Here is a 17,053-nt window from a genome sequence, read left to right as displayed (position 1 = left end):
GTGCAGCTGGGATAGGCTCCAGCACCCCCGTGACCCCGTAAGGGACAAGCGGTAGAAAATGGATGGATGGATAGATGCAAGGATTTAAGGAACTTTGTTGTCATACCAGCACAGATTCGACACATGAGATGGCACAACATGTAGTACCCCGATTTAGAGCACAACAGTAAGAACCATAGTATATATACATAGTAATGTAAATAGAATAGGATATGAATAGAATAAATAAAAACATAGAATAAATTGTGAACCTGTAATGCCAATACTATGTAAAATAAGACAGCAAACTAAACCGAATAAAAGCACAGTTGGTACACATGGGCAAGTTAAGTGTTCCTGGTGATGTGGGTGAGAAATTGGTATCCATTACTACATAACAGCATCAGAGTTCAGGAGTCTAACAGCTTCTGTTCCTCAGTCTGGTGGTCCAACACCAGATGTTCTGCAGCCTCCTGCCTGAGGGGAGGATGTGCAAGAGAGGGCGGGATCCTTAGTGATCCTTAGAATGTTCTCTTCCTGCATCTGCTGTTGAAGATGTTTAGTGTGGTGGGAAGGCTGCTCCCAACCATCTTCTGAGCAACTTTCATCACCCTCTGCGGTGCCTTCCTCTCTTCAGCAGTGCAGATGCTGTGCCACACTATTATGCTGGTGCTCTTCACCACACATCTGTTGAAACCCCTACCACCATATCTCCTTGGTCTTTTTTTTTTTGCATTGATACAAAGGTTGTTGATTTTGTACCAATCCACCAGATGTTCTACTTCCTCTCTGTACTCGGACTCATCATTATCTGTGATGCGTCCCACTACTGCTGTGTTTTCCGCAAACTTCACAATATGACAGCTGGGGTATTTAGCAGTGCAGTCCTAAGTCAGTCGTGGAGGACGGGGCTCAGCACACATCCCTGAGGGAGCCAGTGATGAGGATCCTGACAGTCTAATATGGTCTGTTGGTCAGGAAGTCCACGACTCAGTTTCCCAATTAGGGACTCAGCCCTAGTGTGTCCCGCTTCTTCACCATGGTCTGTGGGATGATGGTGTTGAAGGTGGAAGTGAAGTCTAGGAAGAGCAGGTTGATTTAGAGGTTCCTGTTCTCAGGGTGGGTGAGGGCTGTGTGACCCACTGATAAGATAGTGTCATCGATGGAGCGTTTTTTTCCTTTCCATGGATCCAAAGAACTTTATGACTATTGGAGTGAGGGCTACTGGCCGATAATCATTCAGACCTGTGGAGCTCTACAGTACGGTCTTCAAACAGGTTGGAGCAGAGGATAGTTGAAGCCAGGTGTTGAAAATATCCCTTAGAACCTCAGTCACTTATGGGCACCGTCCCTCAGTACCCACCATGGGATGTTGTCTGGGCCAGAGGCTTTGCAGGGGTTGATCCTTTGTATGGTCCTCCTCACATCTGACGGGGTTAATCTGATAGGTGTGTCATCAAGTGGTGGTGTGAGTCTGGCACAGGGGTTGTGGTTAAGTCATCAAAGCAAGTGTAGAACTGGTTGAGGGCATCTGGCAGGGAGGGGTCTTTTGGGCAGAAAATGGAGCTGTAGCCTTTACCGTCAACAATGAAGTTTTCCACCACACACACAACATTGTAGTCCACCATAGTTAGTAATGCACTTGATGCCCTTCCATATACTCCGAGGGTCATTGGAGATCTGTTGTGCATGGCAGGCTATAGCCTTCTCGATACCCGTGTCCACCTCTCTTCTAGCTGACCTGAGAACTGATGCTTTGCCTGTCCTGAAGACGGCGACCTTAGCCTTCAGCAGTGCTCTCAACTCTGCATTCAACCAGGGCTTCTGGTTCAGGTAGACAGTGATTGTCCTGGTGGTGGAGACACAGCACACTTTGAGATGAAACCCAGGTCAGATGAGGTGTATTCCCCCAGGTCCACTTCTCCATCCTGCTCTAAACATCTTCCAGTCTGTGCACTGAAAGCAGTCCTGGAGCAAAAAAGGCTGCATCATTGGACCACACAGTGACACTCCTCACGGTGGGTCTGGACGGTTTCACCAGAGGACGGTAGGCTTATGTTTTCTCTTAGCAGTAGCTTCCTATAAGTTCACTGTTTGTTCTCCGACCCTATAGTTGACATATAAACAGAGACCTTGATATTTCCCTGATCGGGGTTCTCGGTCGCCCCAGAAAAGCTGTAGTCTGTCCATTTGGAAAGCTGAGTCAGAGCCAGGCCTGCTATTCTTAAACCACGTTTCCGTCAGACAAAGCACAGAACAGTTCCTCATCACCCTTGAAACAGTGACAGACTTAACAAGTCCATTTTGTTGTCCTGGGAGCAATCTTTGGCTAAGAAGAGTGATAGGATCGGTAGTCTGCTAGCCTTTCGTTGATATAGTCAGCCGGCTTGCTTGTCCCTCATTTTCTTGCCAGAACACCTCTTCCTTTTGCTGGTGTGTCCACTCCATCATCCTCAGTAGCTGAAGTCTGCCAAGACTACTTCTATTATTTGTATAATGTGTGCAACTAGATTGATCAAATCTAGATTGCAAGGAGTGCCCAGAACTTTAAATACGCAGACGTAATTTCCTCACATTTCTGTCATGACTGGTCTACCCCTGTCATGTCCTTTGTTGGTTTTGTTGTTGTTCTCCTTAGTTTAATGTATATTTATGTTGCCATCACTCCTAGTCCTCCTTTGTTTATGTTTCTTGTAGCTGACGCACCTGTTTCTGTTCATTGATTTGTGTCGCCAACTGTCATCTCCCTTATATATACCTGTCTCACCATTCAGCAGGCGCATGTCCACTGTTAACAGCATCAAACTACTTTCCTACAAAACCCAAAATCAGTGAAGTTGGCACATTCTGTAATTCGTAAATAAAAACAAAATACAATAGTTTGCAAATCCTTTTCAACTTATATTCAATTGAATACAATGCAAAGACAAGATATTTAACGTTCAAACTGAGAAACTTAATTTGTTTTGCAAATAATCATTAACTTAGAATTTAATGGCAGCAACACAGTGCAAAAAAGTTGGCACATGGGCATTTTTACCACTGTGTTACATGGCCTTTCCTTTTAACAACACTCAGTAAAAGTTTGGGAACTGAGGAGACCAACTTTGGAAGCTTTTCAGGTGGAACTCTTCCCATTCTTGCTTGATGTACAGCTTAAATTGGAAGCATGACCAGACTCCCCTCAAGGCGACCTCTTCTTTGAACTCTTTTACAACCTTTTCTTTGAACTCTTTTACGACCTTTTCTTTGAACTGTTGTAATCAAAGGCGATGGCTGTTTACGACCCCTGTCCCTTAGAAACAGCTGTTGCCATGTAATCAGGGAAAGTCCAATAAAAGAGGAGGCGTAAAATATTTCGCCAGAGCGTGATGGAGACTGTTCAAGAGTACACCCCAGACGTCTCTCCTCAAATTGAGTCCAATTTAATTCTGTCTCTGTTTAATTCCTTGCTTCTTGTCTTGTTTAATAGATGTCATCAGTGTTTGAACCTGACAAACAATTTCCCTTGTGGATCAATAAAGTTTGTCTAAGTCTAAGTCTAAGTCTAAACTTTGCCGAATTGCTATCATTAAGTGACAACAAACATAAGTCAAATGTGACGTGGGGTTTAGTTGAGGTGTTCAAAGCAGGAAGAGAGCAGGACATAATAAAAGTTAGCACCCTCTGAGCTGCCAACAGTCAGTAGTTCAAGTATTTGGTCTTGGTAAGGTAAGTACTGAATTGCACAGAAGAAGAACAGCAAGAAGTATCTTTTGGGCTAAAGTCTCCCTCACTACCCACTATACAGGATTTGCCTTTTCACTACGGTTTTATGTCCGTTCAGCGTCACATCACAAACATTCCTTACAGGTACAAACCAGAAAGTTCAGAGCTGCAATAGTGATCAAGGCACTGTGTTACTAAAAGTAGTTCCTTGACATTAGCTCTTATAAAAATAATGTCGCTAATACTTGGTTAGTATACAGGTCACAACATGTAAATGGAGTATTGCTGGCATTTGTTTGGATGTTTTTTTAGAGGGTTTTATGGGCGGAATACGTAGAATCCCATGTTAGCCGCCTAGTACTAGCAGGTTTTTACAATTTAGACCGCACAAAGAAGAGAAAGACATGTGTTCTTGTCTCACATAAGGCTTGGGAGTGATAGTAACTTGAGTTGAAAAGGGCCTTAAGTCACTCTTGGGAACTATACGATATTGTTTGCAATAATAAAGGTAAAGTTGAGTTACTTACGTGGTGGAGATCCGTGATGCATGTTGGTTGCTGTATGAGCAGGTGTCGCTGGTCTTATGCAACTATTCGGACTGAAGGTGCTGATTTTATCCACTTCGGGGTGGAATGCTGCACCAAAAACAACAAAGGGAGTGGTTTTGTTTTTGTCAGTGTCAGTCAGATAGCGAGATGGGTATTTGCTTTACCATCCCTCCTGGTAAAGTTGGACATTTATAAGAATGGTGGCATTTTTTTTGTCATTAGTTTTATGATAAAGTACAAAACCCAAAACCAGTGAAGTTGGTACGTTGTGTAAATGGTAAATAAAAAGAGAATACAATGATTTGCAAATCCTTTTCAACCTATATTCAATTGAATAGACTGCAAAGACAAGATACTTAACGTTCGAACTAGAAAATGTTGTTATTTTTTGCAAACATTAGCTCATTTGGAATTCGATGCCTGCAACATGTTTCGAAAAAGCTGGCACAAGTGGCAAAAAAGACTGAGAAAGTTGAGGAATTCTCATCAAACACTTATTTGGAACATCCCACGGGTGAACAGGCTAATTGGGTACAGGTGGGTGCCATGATTGGGTATAAAAGCAGCTTCCGTGAAATGCTCAGTCATTCACAAACAAGGATGGGGCGAGGGTCACCACTTTGTGAACAAATGCATGAGCAAATTGTCGAACAGTTTAAGAACAACATTTCTCAACAAGCTATTGCAAGGAATTTAGGGATTTCAACCATCTACTGTCCGTAATATCATCAAAAGGTTCAGAGAAACTGGAGAAATCACTGCACGTAAGCAGCAAGGCTGAAAACCAACATTGAATGCCCTTGACCTTCGATCACGACATCAGTGTGTAAAGGATATCACCACATGGGCTCAGGAACACTTCAGAAAACCACTGTCAGTAACTACAGTTAGTCGCTGCATCTGTAAGTGCAAGTTAAAACTCTCCTATGCAAAGCCAAAGCCATTTATAAAAGGAGTAGGATTAAATAAACTCTGCTTCTTCCTACTTCTTTTCATACATGCATAAAGAGAAACTAAAAACGTGATGTATCAGACTGTAATTTTATGCATGTTTGAAATAGAATAACACCACAACTATAATGTGTACGAATATAATTAACTCCTAGCATCATACAGTGAGGGCAAGAATTACAGGAGTACCTCAACTTACAAGCCAAATTTGTATCTCAAATCAACCTTTGAAATTAATTTTAAATCCATATCAGCGCTTAGATCTCCAAAACAGTACCATTTTAACAAGTAACATGTATTTTAGACTTAGACTTAGACAAACTTTATTGATCCACAAGGGAAATTGTTCCACACAGTAGCTCAGTTACAAAGGATGGGAGGGGTAAGCATGAAAGGATAATACAGGTATAAAGTAGACTACAAATGTACCATAGTAGCAATATAAAATATAACAAATGCAATATTTACATATTATATATACAGTATATAATATAAACTGATATATTATATTTGTGTATAATATATACAATATATAAGAAATCCCAATTACCATGTACAATATTACAGTATATGTAACAGCTGCAGCAACAAAAAAAAGAAAAGAAAAAAAGGGCAGCATAAAATAAAATAGAGAGTAGAGCCAACAGAAAATATACATTATAAACAAAGAAAGGTAGCTGACATAGAAGCAGTCAGGTAATAGACAGATATCATCTACAAAGAAAACATTTGTAAAGAAAAGCAATGTTTTTATACAATATTTATTAGCTAAAACAGTTATGGTATGCATTACGGATGTGACCCCAGGATGCAGAGACTGCAAGTGGAGTGCAGGTAAAATGTATTTAATGAGAAAACGCACATTGGTTTGAGAAACAAGTGTTTTGCGTGAAGAGTTCCGTCAAAACCAACACAACTCTTAAAAGCCTACTGAAATGCAATTTTCTTATTTAAACAGGGATAGCAGGTCCATTCTATGTGTCATACTTGATCATTTCGCGATATTGCCATATTTTTGCTGAAAGGATTTAGTAGAGAACATCGACGATAAAGTTTGCAACTTTTGGTCGCTGATAAAAAAGCCTTGCCTGTACCGGAAGTAGCAGACGATATGCGCGTGACGTCACAGGTTGTGGAGCTCCTCACATCTGCACATTGTTTACAATCATGGCCACCAGCAGCGAGAGCGATTCGGACTGAGAAAGCGACAATTTCCCCATTAATTTGAGCGAGGATGAAAGATTCGTGGATGAGGAAAGTGAGAGTGAAGGACTAGAGGGCAGTGGGAGCGATTCAGATAGGGAAGATGCTGTGAGAGGCGGGTGGGTGGGACCTGATATTCAGCTGGGAATGACTAAAACAGTAAATAAACACTAGACATATATATACTCTATTAGCCACAACACAACCAGGCTTATATTTAATATGCCACAAATGAATCCCGCATAACAAACACCTCCCCCCTCCTGTCCATATAACCCGCCAATACAACTCAAACACCTGCACAACACACTCAATCCCACAGCCCAAAGTACCGTTCACCTCTCCAAAGTTCATACAGCACATATATTTCCCCAAAGTCCCCAAAGTTACGTACGTGACATGCACATAGCGGCACGCACATACGGGCAAGCGATCAAATGTTTGGAAGCCGCAGCTGCATGCGTACTCACGGTACCGTGTCTGCGTATCCAACTCAAAGTCCTCCTGGTAAGAGTCTCTGTTGTCCCAGTTCTCCACAGGCCAATGGTAAAGCTTGACTGTCATCTTCCGGGAATGTAAACAATGAAACACCGGCTGTGTTTGTGTTGCTGCAGTCGGCCGCAATACACCGCTTCCCACCTACAGCTTTCTTCTTTGCTGTCTCCATTGTTCATTGAACAAATTGCGAAAGATTCACCAACACAGATGTCCAGAATACTGTGGAATTTTGCGATGATAACAGACGACTTAATAACTGGCCACCATGCTGTCCCAAAATGTCCTCCACAATCCGTGACGTCGCGCGCTGACGTCATCATACCGACACATTTTCAGCAGGATATTTCGCCCAAAATTTAAAATTGCACTTTAGTAAGCTAACCCGGCCGTATTGGCATGTGTTGCAATGTTAAGATTTCATCATTGATATATAAAAACTATCAGACTGCGTGGTCGGTAGTAGTGGGTTTCAGTAGGCCTTTAAGTTAAAGTACTAGTGTATTGTAAAGTACACACGTTGATCATCTCTTCAGTGGTCAGATAGAATGACACACACTTGTAAGTGATCCAGGCTCATAAATATATCATTACTGTCTGTAAAAAAAAATCCACCCAGCTAACGTGACAGTGTGAATGCTGCAACTGAGTCAGAATGAACATTTCTGTTCTACCGAACAACAACAACCCCCAGAAGTTCCTCCGGTTGGACGTCCGGACGCTGCCGGTAACTCACCAGATGTTTGAAGTTAAGACCTGAAATAATGTGTCTTCTCAGGTTGTGTGGCATGTACTTGTGTTACGTTATTGCACAATGAAGTCTCTCCTACTAGCAGAATGTGTTGGAGAAAAGAGCAAAGATGGAAAGGGGGTCGTCGTCCTCCCAAGACCACACTGTGATGTTTGCAGAACGATTTCATGAGCAACACGTCACTCCTGGCCGCCTGCAGTCCCACATTAAGAGCAACCCTCTGTACGCCGTGACGGATCATACAACGCACATCAAGCAATACACACCTTCATGGACCATCAAGGAATACACAACACAAAGCAGCCATGGCAGAACCACAGACGTTTTACAGGTAATGAAGAGCAGTAATTTGTGCAAAGACAGAAATGTACTAACTGGCTGGAAGAAAGTATTTATTTGGGGAATGTTTTGGTCTTCAACATGACTTATTTATTATTATTAAACTCCTGAAGGGCGCTGTGCTCTACCCAAAAGCTGACGTCACCGCCACACATCTAAAAATATGATTATTATTTGCTTGAACTAGCCTTTTAAAACCCATGAACATTACTTAATGACGTTAGGGTTAACATATCTGGATGATGTGATCGTAAACCAGTTCATGTACAAAACCCAAAACCAGTGAAGTTGGCACGTTGTGTAATTCGTGAATAAAAACAGAATACAATGATTTGCAAATCCTTTTCAACTTATATTCAATTGAATAAACTGCAAAGACAAGATATTTAATGTTCGAACTGAGAAATAAAACTTTTAACTTGGAATTTAATGGCAGCAACACGTTGCAAAAAAGTTGGCACAATGGCATTTTTACCACTTTGTTACATGGCCTTTCCTTTTAACAACACTCAGTAAACGTTTGGGAACTGAGGAGACCAATTTTTGAAGCTTTTCAGGTGGAATTCTTTCCCATTCTTGCTTGATGTACAGCTTAAGTTGTTCAACAGTCCGGGGGTCTCCGTTGTGGTATTTTAGGCTTCATAATGCGCCACACATTTTCAATGGGAGACAGGTCTGGACTACAGGCAGGCCAGTCTAGTACCCGCACTCTTTTACTATGAAGCCGCACTGTTCTAACACGTGGCTTGGCATTGTCTTGCTGAAATAAGCAGGGGCGTCTATGATAACGTTGCTTGGATGGCAACACATGTTGCTCCAAAACCTGTATGTACCTTTCAGCATGAATGGTGCCTTCACAGATGTATAAGTTACCCATGTGTTCGGCACTAATACACCCCCATACCATCACAGATGCTGGCTTTTGAACTTTGCGCCTATAACAGTCCAGATGGTTCTTTTCCTCTTTGGTCCAGAGGACACAATGTCCAGTTTCCAAAAACAATTTGAAATGTGGACTCGTCAGACCACAGAACACTTTTACACTTTACATCAGTCCATCTTAGCTGAGCTCGGGCCCTGCGAAGCGGGCGACGTTTCTGGGTGTTGTTGATAAAAACGGCGTGGCGAAGTTGGTAGAGTGGCCGTGCCAGCAATCGGAGGGTTGCTGGTTACTGGGGTTCAATCCCCACCTTCTACCATCCCAGTCACGTCCGTTGTGTCCTTGGGCAAGACACTTCACCCCTTGCTCCTGATGGCTGCTGGTTAGCGCCTTGCATGGCAGCTCCCGCCATCAGTGTGTGAATGTGTGTGTGAATGGGTAAATGTGGAAATACTGTCAAAGCGCTTTGAGTAACTTGAAGGTAGAAAAGCGCTATACAAGTATAACCCATTTATTTATTTATTTAAATGGCTTTTGCTTTGCATAGTAGAGTTTTAACTTGCTCTTACAGATGTAGCAACCAACTGTAGTTACTGACAGTGGTTTTCTGAAGTGTTCCTAAGCCCATGTGGGGATATCCTTTACACACTGATGTTGCTTTTTGATGTAGATAAAAACACCACCAAAAACCTTCTTGTCTGCTCTGTCGTTGCAGACATTTTCCTTGAATGCTTGACAATTGAAAAGTGTTTGTCCATCTTAAACATTAATCAATGTTCCAACACATTTACACGTGCATATAAAGACCATTTGTGATCTATAGCGCTAACATTTGTTGGTAAAAGAGAGACAATGAACGATTATCATCACACTTCAACATCTCTAACATGTAAATGCTGCCTCTTTTCCCGGTGAATTAATGGATGGAAGGATGGATGAAAAGGCTTCATTTCATTGAACTCTCTTAAATTGTCCAGATTAAAACTGCAGCCATTGATGAGGAATAACGTAAATCATTTGTATATTTATACTCATCACAATAGTTATGTTGTATTTTTATTTTGTGTGATTTGTCGTAAATCTTTTGGCAACTGTAAATTATCTGTTATCATACTCTTGCAACTGAGGTGTAAAATTAAGGTTTTTGTGGTACATAATCTTCCTAATGCTCTGTAAATGATGTATATGTTCTTGTTTGTTGCTCACCTAGGATGAAGAGAAGACACCAAAAGATCTGGACTTTTGGCTGGAGGATCTGTACACACCAGGATTTGATGCATTACTGAAGAAAACACAGGCCGAACAGCGACGGAAAAAACTCCACAAACTAATTCTTATCATCGGTTTGTCTATTAGTGTCATTATTGTCGTCATCGTGGTCCCAGTTGTGGTGCTAGAGAAGAAAGTCTGATTGAAAATGGTCTTGGTTCCAGTTCATTTGGGAAACAATGACAAGAGTTTAGATGAGGTTTTTTTTAATATGCGTTGCAAAATGTAGTTATGAAAAATATACACTTCAGAGTCTGTACATGTTGCTTGGCATGTAAACAACTTTGTGAGCCCAGTTCAGTTCAGTTGTAAAATTGATTTGAATAAACTATGTTTACAATCTAGCCTTCCTTTATACTTCTACCAAACCCTTTGGAATGTGCCCAATTTGGGACGTTTTTTACTAGAGATGTCCGATAATATCGGACTGCCGATAAATGCTTTAAAATGTAATATCGGAAATTATCGGTATCCGTTTCAAGAAGTAAAATTTATGACTTTTTAAAACGCCGCTGTGTACACGGACGTAGGGAGAAGTACAGAGCGCCGATAAACCTTAAAGGCACAGCCTTTGCGTGCCGGCCCAGTCACATAATATCTACGGCTTTTCACACACACAAGTGAATGCAAGGCATACTTGGTCAACAGCCATACAGGTCACACTGAGGGTGGCCGTATAAACAACTTTAACACTGTTACAAATATGCGCCACACTGTGAACCCACACCAAACAAGAATGACAAACACATTTCGGGAGAACATCCGCACCGTAACACAACATAAACACAACAGAACAAATACCCAGAACCCCTTGCAGCACTAACTCTTCCGGGACACAACAATATACACCCCCCGCTACCCCCCACCCACCTCAACCTCCCAAATTCCAAGCTGCTGTTTTGAGGCATGTTAAAAACAATAATGCACTTTGTGACTTCAATAATAAATATGGCAGTGCCATGTTGGCATTTTTTTCCCATAACTTGAGTTGATTTATTTTGGAAAACCTTGTTACATTGTTTAATGCATCCAGCAGGACATCACAACAAAATTAGGCATAATAATGTGTTAATTCCACAACTGTATATATCTGTATCGGTTGATATTGGATTCGGTAATTAAGAGTTGGACAATATCGGAATATCGGATATCGGCAAAAAAGCCATTATCGGACATCTCTAGTTTTTACCAATTGGTGACGTCAACGGATATCTCCATATATGGTAAAGTTTTACCCGAAGAGCTTGGCGCGAGTCCGCTATTACAGTCCCAGGTAGTCAATAAATTCCTTTATTTCCCCTCTATTCTCTTGTGGGGCAGACTGGCTCGTACATGCACATGCATCCTCCGCTGTTATCATTTCTAATACAAAGCAGCGTATAGTTCATATGGAAGCGCTAAAAACTACAACATGGCTGACGGGGAATAGACGCAGTCAAAGTGGAGGCACGTAAATAAGACCGCCCACAAAATGACGAAGAGATGGTCCATAAAACATAATCTATGCAATATTTTGACCAAAGAAACACCATTATATGTTATGTAGACCACAAGGAAGTGTTTTTATTGTAGAAATAACACCATAATATGATCCTTTTAAATCACAAGGGAAAAGCAATGTTTGATTTCTATTCCCTTTTAGCAGTTTCCAATTACGTTTGATGTTTTTTTTTTAATTCCTAGAGAAAACAGTATATGTAAATATTTATAAAATCAGTGTTGAATGATGCAGACACGCTTGTTACTGAAACCTTTCTAATATTCTGCCTTGGAGACTTTGTACGTGTAAGTAATACGTAACTATAATTGTTTGATATTTGTTTATATTAAAACGTGCTGTTTAATATTGCAGTATGTTTCCATGGACACTTATTACATATGTCTAGCGCAGGCCTGGGCAACTATTTTGGCTCAGGGGTCCAAATTTAGAGAAAAAAATGTGTCTGGGGGTGGGGGCCGGTATATCTATTTTTAGGAACACTAATACAAAATATCACAATAATGTCTGATTGAATGCAAAAAACGTTATGACAGACCGCCTTAAAAAACGGACTGGAATTTCGCTTTTTTTTTTTACTGAATGAGAGCCCCAGAATGTACATGAAAATAAAGAATGTGGGATTTACAATATTAACTATGAAGGATAAAACACTGAATATTGACAACATATGAAGGTCACACCCAATGTTCCCTCTAATTGTTCATGTGTGTGAGCAAACACAAAAACTCCCTGAGCATTCAGTGGAGCACATGTGAGCAACATCACACGTGGCAATACCAGCAGCACACCTGTCTCAAACCAATCTTTTATAATAACACTCAAATGAGAGGAGTCATTTTCATGAGATTATTTTGTAATATTAGTGATTTGGCCCACTTGTAATGAAAATAAAAGAAATCTTGTTTTTCATAAGCTATGGATTAGTGTTCTACAATATGTCTGGGTGGGGGTCCTGCTTTGGAAATCATTTGTACCCCTTTCAGAGATCACATTTAGTTCTCCTTAAACATCCTCATGTTGCACAATGAAATGTAAGCATAGGATGAAATGTGCATTCCTGTAACTTTCTCTAGTAACAGCATTCCTTGATTAATATCAATAAATTAATATTAATAACAGTAGAATAAGCACACGTATGACTGAGGAGTCATAGTGTAACTTTGTGTGGTGTTTGAGTTGTCCGACTTTTTGTGTGGCCATAAATGCACCAGTGGCTTAGTGGTATGCGTGTTGGTGACAGATGACAAGTTGCTTTTGGCCTGGTTTGTACGGCAGAAAATGACTAGTTTTTCCAGATAGAATTTTTTTACTCGTGTTTTTGGTGTGGTTATGGCCGATTATAAACAGTTTTTCTCAATAAAGTGATCGATATAATTCCTGTCCTCGAAGCATCTCGATAGACGTTACAATAATTGAACGGTGTTGACGAACACCGTTAGGGCTGCTTGTTGTCACTGTCACTCAGAGTTGCATTGCAAAATTACACGGAATAAATGTGTTTATTTTGTTTAGAATTCAGATGGGATTTGATTTGGTGCGCGGCATATATTTGCTGTGCGCAGAGGACGCTTGAGCAGTGCGCAATTGCGCAGGCGCGCACCTTAGAGGGAACGTTGGTCACACCCCCTCTCGATCGACATATTTTACAATCAAGTGAAAGCCAACAAAAATGCAACAAACACAGCGAAATATGAACACGAAAGGTAAAAAATAAACTCCCTTACAATCTGATATATCACTAAGCTATAGAACTTTGTTGTAAAAATCTCCTTCCGCGTCTGTCCCTGACACCCACATTTCAGGCTGGCACTGTATGGAAACGCTCCCCACTTACACTGCTTGGTCCCTCGTCTGAGCTGCTGTGACGTAGATCACCATAGTAACTAATTAGATTACCATAGTAACTAATTAGCTTACCATAGTAACTAGTATATCATGCAAAAGCACAGATTACAACCATTGAAATACTTTGCATAGTTCAAGACTTACGGTCATTTGAAAACATCACTGCACATCATAATGGCAGCTACTGTTTCCATCTTAAAGATCTAAAACAAATATTTGGGAATTTCCGGCGGGCCAGATTGAAAAGCTTAACGGGCCGCATGTGGCCCCCGGGCCTTAATTTGCCCACCTCTGGTCGAGCGTGTGTGCTATTGTGTTTAGTTGCTACCTCCTAGTAGCTTAATTATCTATACTTTGTTATTTGAGTTAGTGGTTAAAGTTTTTTCTCGAAAGCCATCTTTAACTCAACACATAAGGTTTTTGTAAATGACTTTACTAAAATACAAGAAAAGACCAACCTTGTGTCTTTGTTGGAGGATATGCAGATGTTGACTGGCTGTCCATCAAGTAAACATGCAGCAGGACTGCTTGTATCAGAGAATATATCAGACATAACAGGCCAGACCTGGGCAAAATACGGCCCGTTAAGATTTTCTATCTGGCCCGCCGGTCAGGTGTTGTACAGGTGTTGTGCCGGAAAACGCACCCCTGCCATAATATGCACCCCCTGACGCGGGAGCGCGCCTACGTCACTCGGTTGCATCACTCGTCTCGAAAAGTATATCTAACTCGGCTGTTGGCTGAAATCGCCTCTTTTAAATCGCCTCTTTCGGCATAAAAAAGTACATAAAGTGAAATAATCCAAGTTTTCTTTACTTGTGCTTTACTTGTGGATGAATTAAAAATTGTGAGCCTTTAATGATTTCGCCGTCATTCAAGTGGCTGAAATCGCCTCTTTCGGCATAATAAAGTACATAAAGTGAAATTATCCTTATTTGTGGATGGATTCCAAATTGTGAGCATTTAATGATTTCGCCGTCATTAGATCAGATAAGGCGAAAACAACAATTAATATTGGAATATTTGCTGTCCCAAAAATGTAGTATTGTCTACCAATTGACAGCTATACTGTAAAGAATATGTACACCAAAGTAAACCTCTATACGTACTTTTTTAGAGACATCAAGAAGAACGAATGTTTGCTGCTTCATTCGACGTGTTGTCGTGATCCAATACTCGTATTTTAAAAATATGACATTCTCTTTTCGAAGATCTCTATGAGGAGCACTGACAAGGAACCCAGATTTCCCTCGCCCGGACGCGGGTCACCGGGGCCCCCCTCTGGAGCCAGGCCCGGAGGTGGGGCACGATGGCGAGCGCCTGGTGGCCGGGCCTGCCCCCATGGGGGCCGGCCGGGCACAGCCCGAAGAGGCAACGTGGGCCCCCCCTCCAATGGGCTCACCACCCATAGCAGGGGTCATAGAGGTCGGGTGCGATGTGAGCTGGGCGGCAGCCGAAGGCAGGGCACTTGGCGGTCCGATCCTCGGCTACAGAAGCTAGCTCTTGGGACGTGGAACGTCACCTCGCTGGGGGGGAAGGAGCCTGAGCTAGTGCGCGAGGTGGAGAAGTTCCGGCTAGATATAGTCAGACTCACTTTGACGCACAGCAAGGGCTCTGGAACCAGTTCTCTCGAGAGGGGCTGGACTCTCTTCCACTCTGGCGTTGCCGGCAGTGAGAGGCGACGGGCTGGGGTGGCAATTCTTGTTTCCCCCCGGCTCAGAGCCTGCACATTGGAGTTCAACCCGGTGGACGAGAGGGTAGCTTCCCTCCGCCTTCGGGTGGGGGAACGGGTCCTGACTGTGGTTTGCGCTTACGCGCCAAACCGCAGCTCAGAGTACCCACCCTTTTTGGATTCACTCGAGGGAGTACTTGAGAGTGCGCCCCCGGGTGATTCCCTCGTTCTACTGGGAGACTTCAATGCTCATGTTGGCAGCGACAGTGAAACCTGGAGAGGCGTCATTGGGAAGAATGGCCGCCCGGATCTGAATCCGAGTGGTGTTTTGTTATTGGACTTTTGTGCTCGTCACAGATTGTCAATAACAAACACCATGTTCAAACATAAGGGTGTCCATATGTGCACTTGGCACCAGGACACCCTAGGCCGCAGTTCCATGATCGACTTTGTAGTTGTGTCATCGGATTTGCGGCCTCATGTTTTGGACACTCGGGTGAAGAGAGGGGCGGAGCTTTCCACCGATCACCACCTGGTGGTGAGTTGGCTGCGATGGTGGGGGATGATGCCGGACAGACCTGGCAGGCCCAAACGCATTGTGAGGGTTTGCTGGGAACGTCTGGCAGTCTCCTGTCAGAGAGAGTTTCAATTCCCACCTCCGGAAGAACTTTTAACATGTCACGAGGGAGGTGCTGGACATTGAGTCCGAATGGACCATGTTCCGCGCCTCTATTGTCGAGGCGGCTGATTGGAGCTGTGGCCGCAAGGTAGTTGGTGCTTGTCGTGGCGGTAATCCTAGAACCCGTTGGTGGACACCGGCGGTGAGGGATGCCGTCAAGCTGAAGAAGGAGTCCTATCGGGTTCTTTTGGCTCATAGGACTCCTGAGGCAGCGGACAGGTACCGACAGGCCAAGCGGTGTGCGGCTTCAGCGGTCGCAGAGGCAAAAACTCGGACATGGGAGGAGTTCGGTGAGGCCATGGAAAACGACTTCCGGACGGCTTCGAAGCAATTCTGGTCCACCATCCGCCGCCTCAGGAAGGGGAAGCAGTGCACTATCAACACCGTGTATGGTGAGGATGGTGTTCTGCTGACCTCGACTGCGGATGTTGTGGATCGGTGGAGGGAATACTTCGAAGACCTCCTCAATCCCACCAACACGTCTTCCTATGAGGAAGTAGTGCCTGGGGAGTCTGTGGTGGGCTCTCCTATTTCTGGGGCTGAGGTTGCTGAGGTAGTTAAAAAGCTCCTCGGTGGCAAGGCCCCAGGGGTAGATGAGATCTGCCCGGAGTTCCTTAAAGCTCTGGATGCTGTGGGGCTGTCTTGGTTGACAAGACTCTGCAGCATCGCGTGGACATCGGGGGCGGTTCCTCTGGATTGGCAGACCGGGGTGGTGGTTCCTCTCTTTAAGAAGGGGAACCGGAGGGTGTGTTCTAACTATCGTGGGATCACACTCCTCAGCCTTCCCGGTAAGGTCTATTCAGGTGTACTGGAGAGGAGGCTACGCCGGATAGTCGAACCTCGGATTCAGGAGGAACAGTGTGGTTTTCGTCCTGGTCGTGGAACTGTGGACCAGCTCTATACTCTCGGCAGGGTCCTTGAGGGTGCATGGGAGTTTGCCCAACCAGTCTACATGTGTTTTGTGGACTTGGAGAAGGCATTCGACCGTGTCCCTCGGGAAGTCCTGTGGGGAGTGCTCAGAGAGTACGGGGTATCGGACTGTCTGATTGTGGCAGTCCGCTCCCTGTATGATCAGTGCCAGAGCTTGGTCCGCATTGCCGGTAGTAAGTCGGACACGTTTCCAGTGAGGGTTGGACTCCGCCAAGGCTGCCCTTTGTCACCGATTCTGTTCATAACTTTTATGGACAGAATTTCTAGGCGCAGTCAAGGCGTTGAGGGGATCTGGTTTGGTGG

At 43.3% G+C, this 17,053-nt stretch overlaps 1 protein-coding gene across 1 annotated transcript; it reads left to right on the top strand.

Annotated features, from left to right (window-relative positions):
* Positions 1-7,539: 7,539 nt before the first annotated feature.
* Positions 7,540-10,411, top strand: LOC133619796 (major intrinsically disordered NOTCH2-binding receptor 1-like). Its single transcript, XM_061981056.2, is given in 3 exon segments — positions 7,540-7,674; positions 7,718-7,966; positions 10,065-10,411. Coding segments are annotated over 3 exon segments (585 nt in total). The 3' UTR covers positions 10,266-10,411.
* The last annotated feature ends 6,642 nt before the right edge of the window (positions 10,412-17,053 follow it).

Source organism: Nerophis lumbriciformis, linkage group LG20 (assembly GCF_033978685.3).
Source record: "Nerophis lumbriciformis linkage group LG20, RoL_Nlum_v2.1, whole genome shotgun sequence".
NCBI lineage: Eukaryota > Metazoa > Chordata > Actinopteri > Syngnathiformes > Syngnathidae > Nerophis > Nerophis lumbriciformis.
Note: the sequence above shows the minus strand (reverse complement) of the source record. Positions and strands in the feature narration are given on the sequence as shown.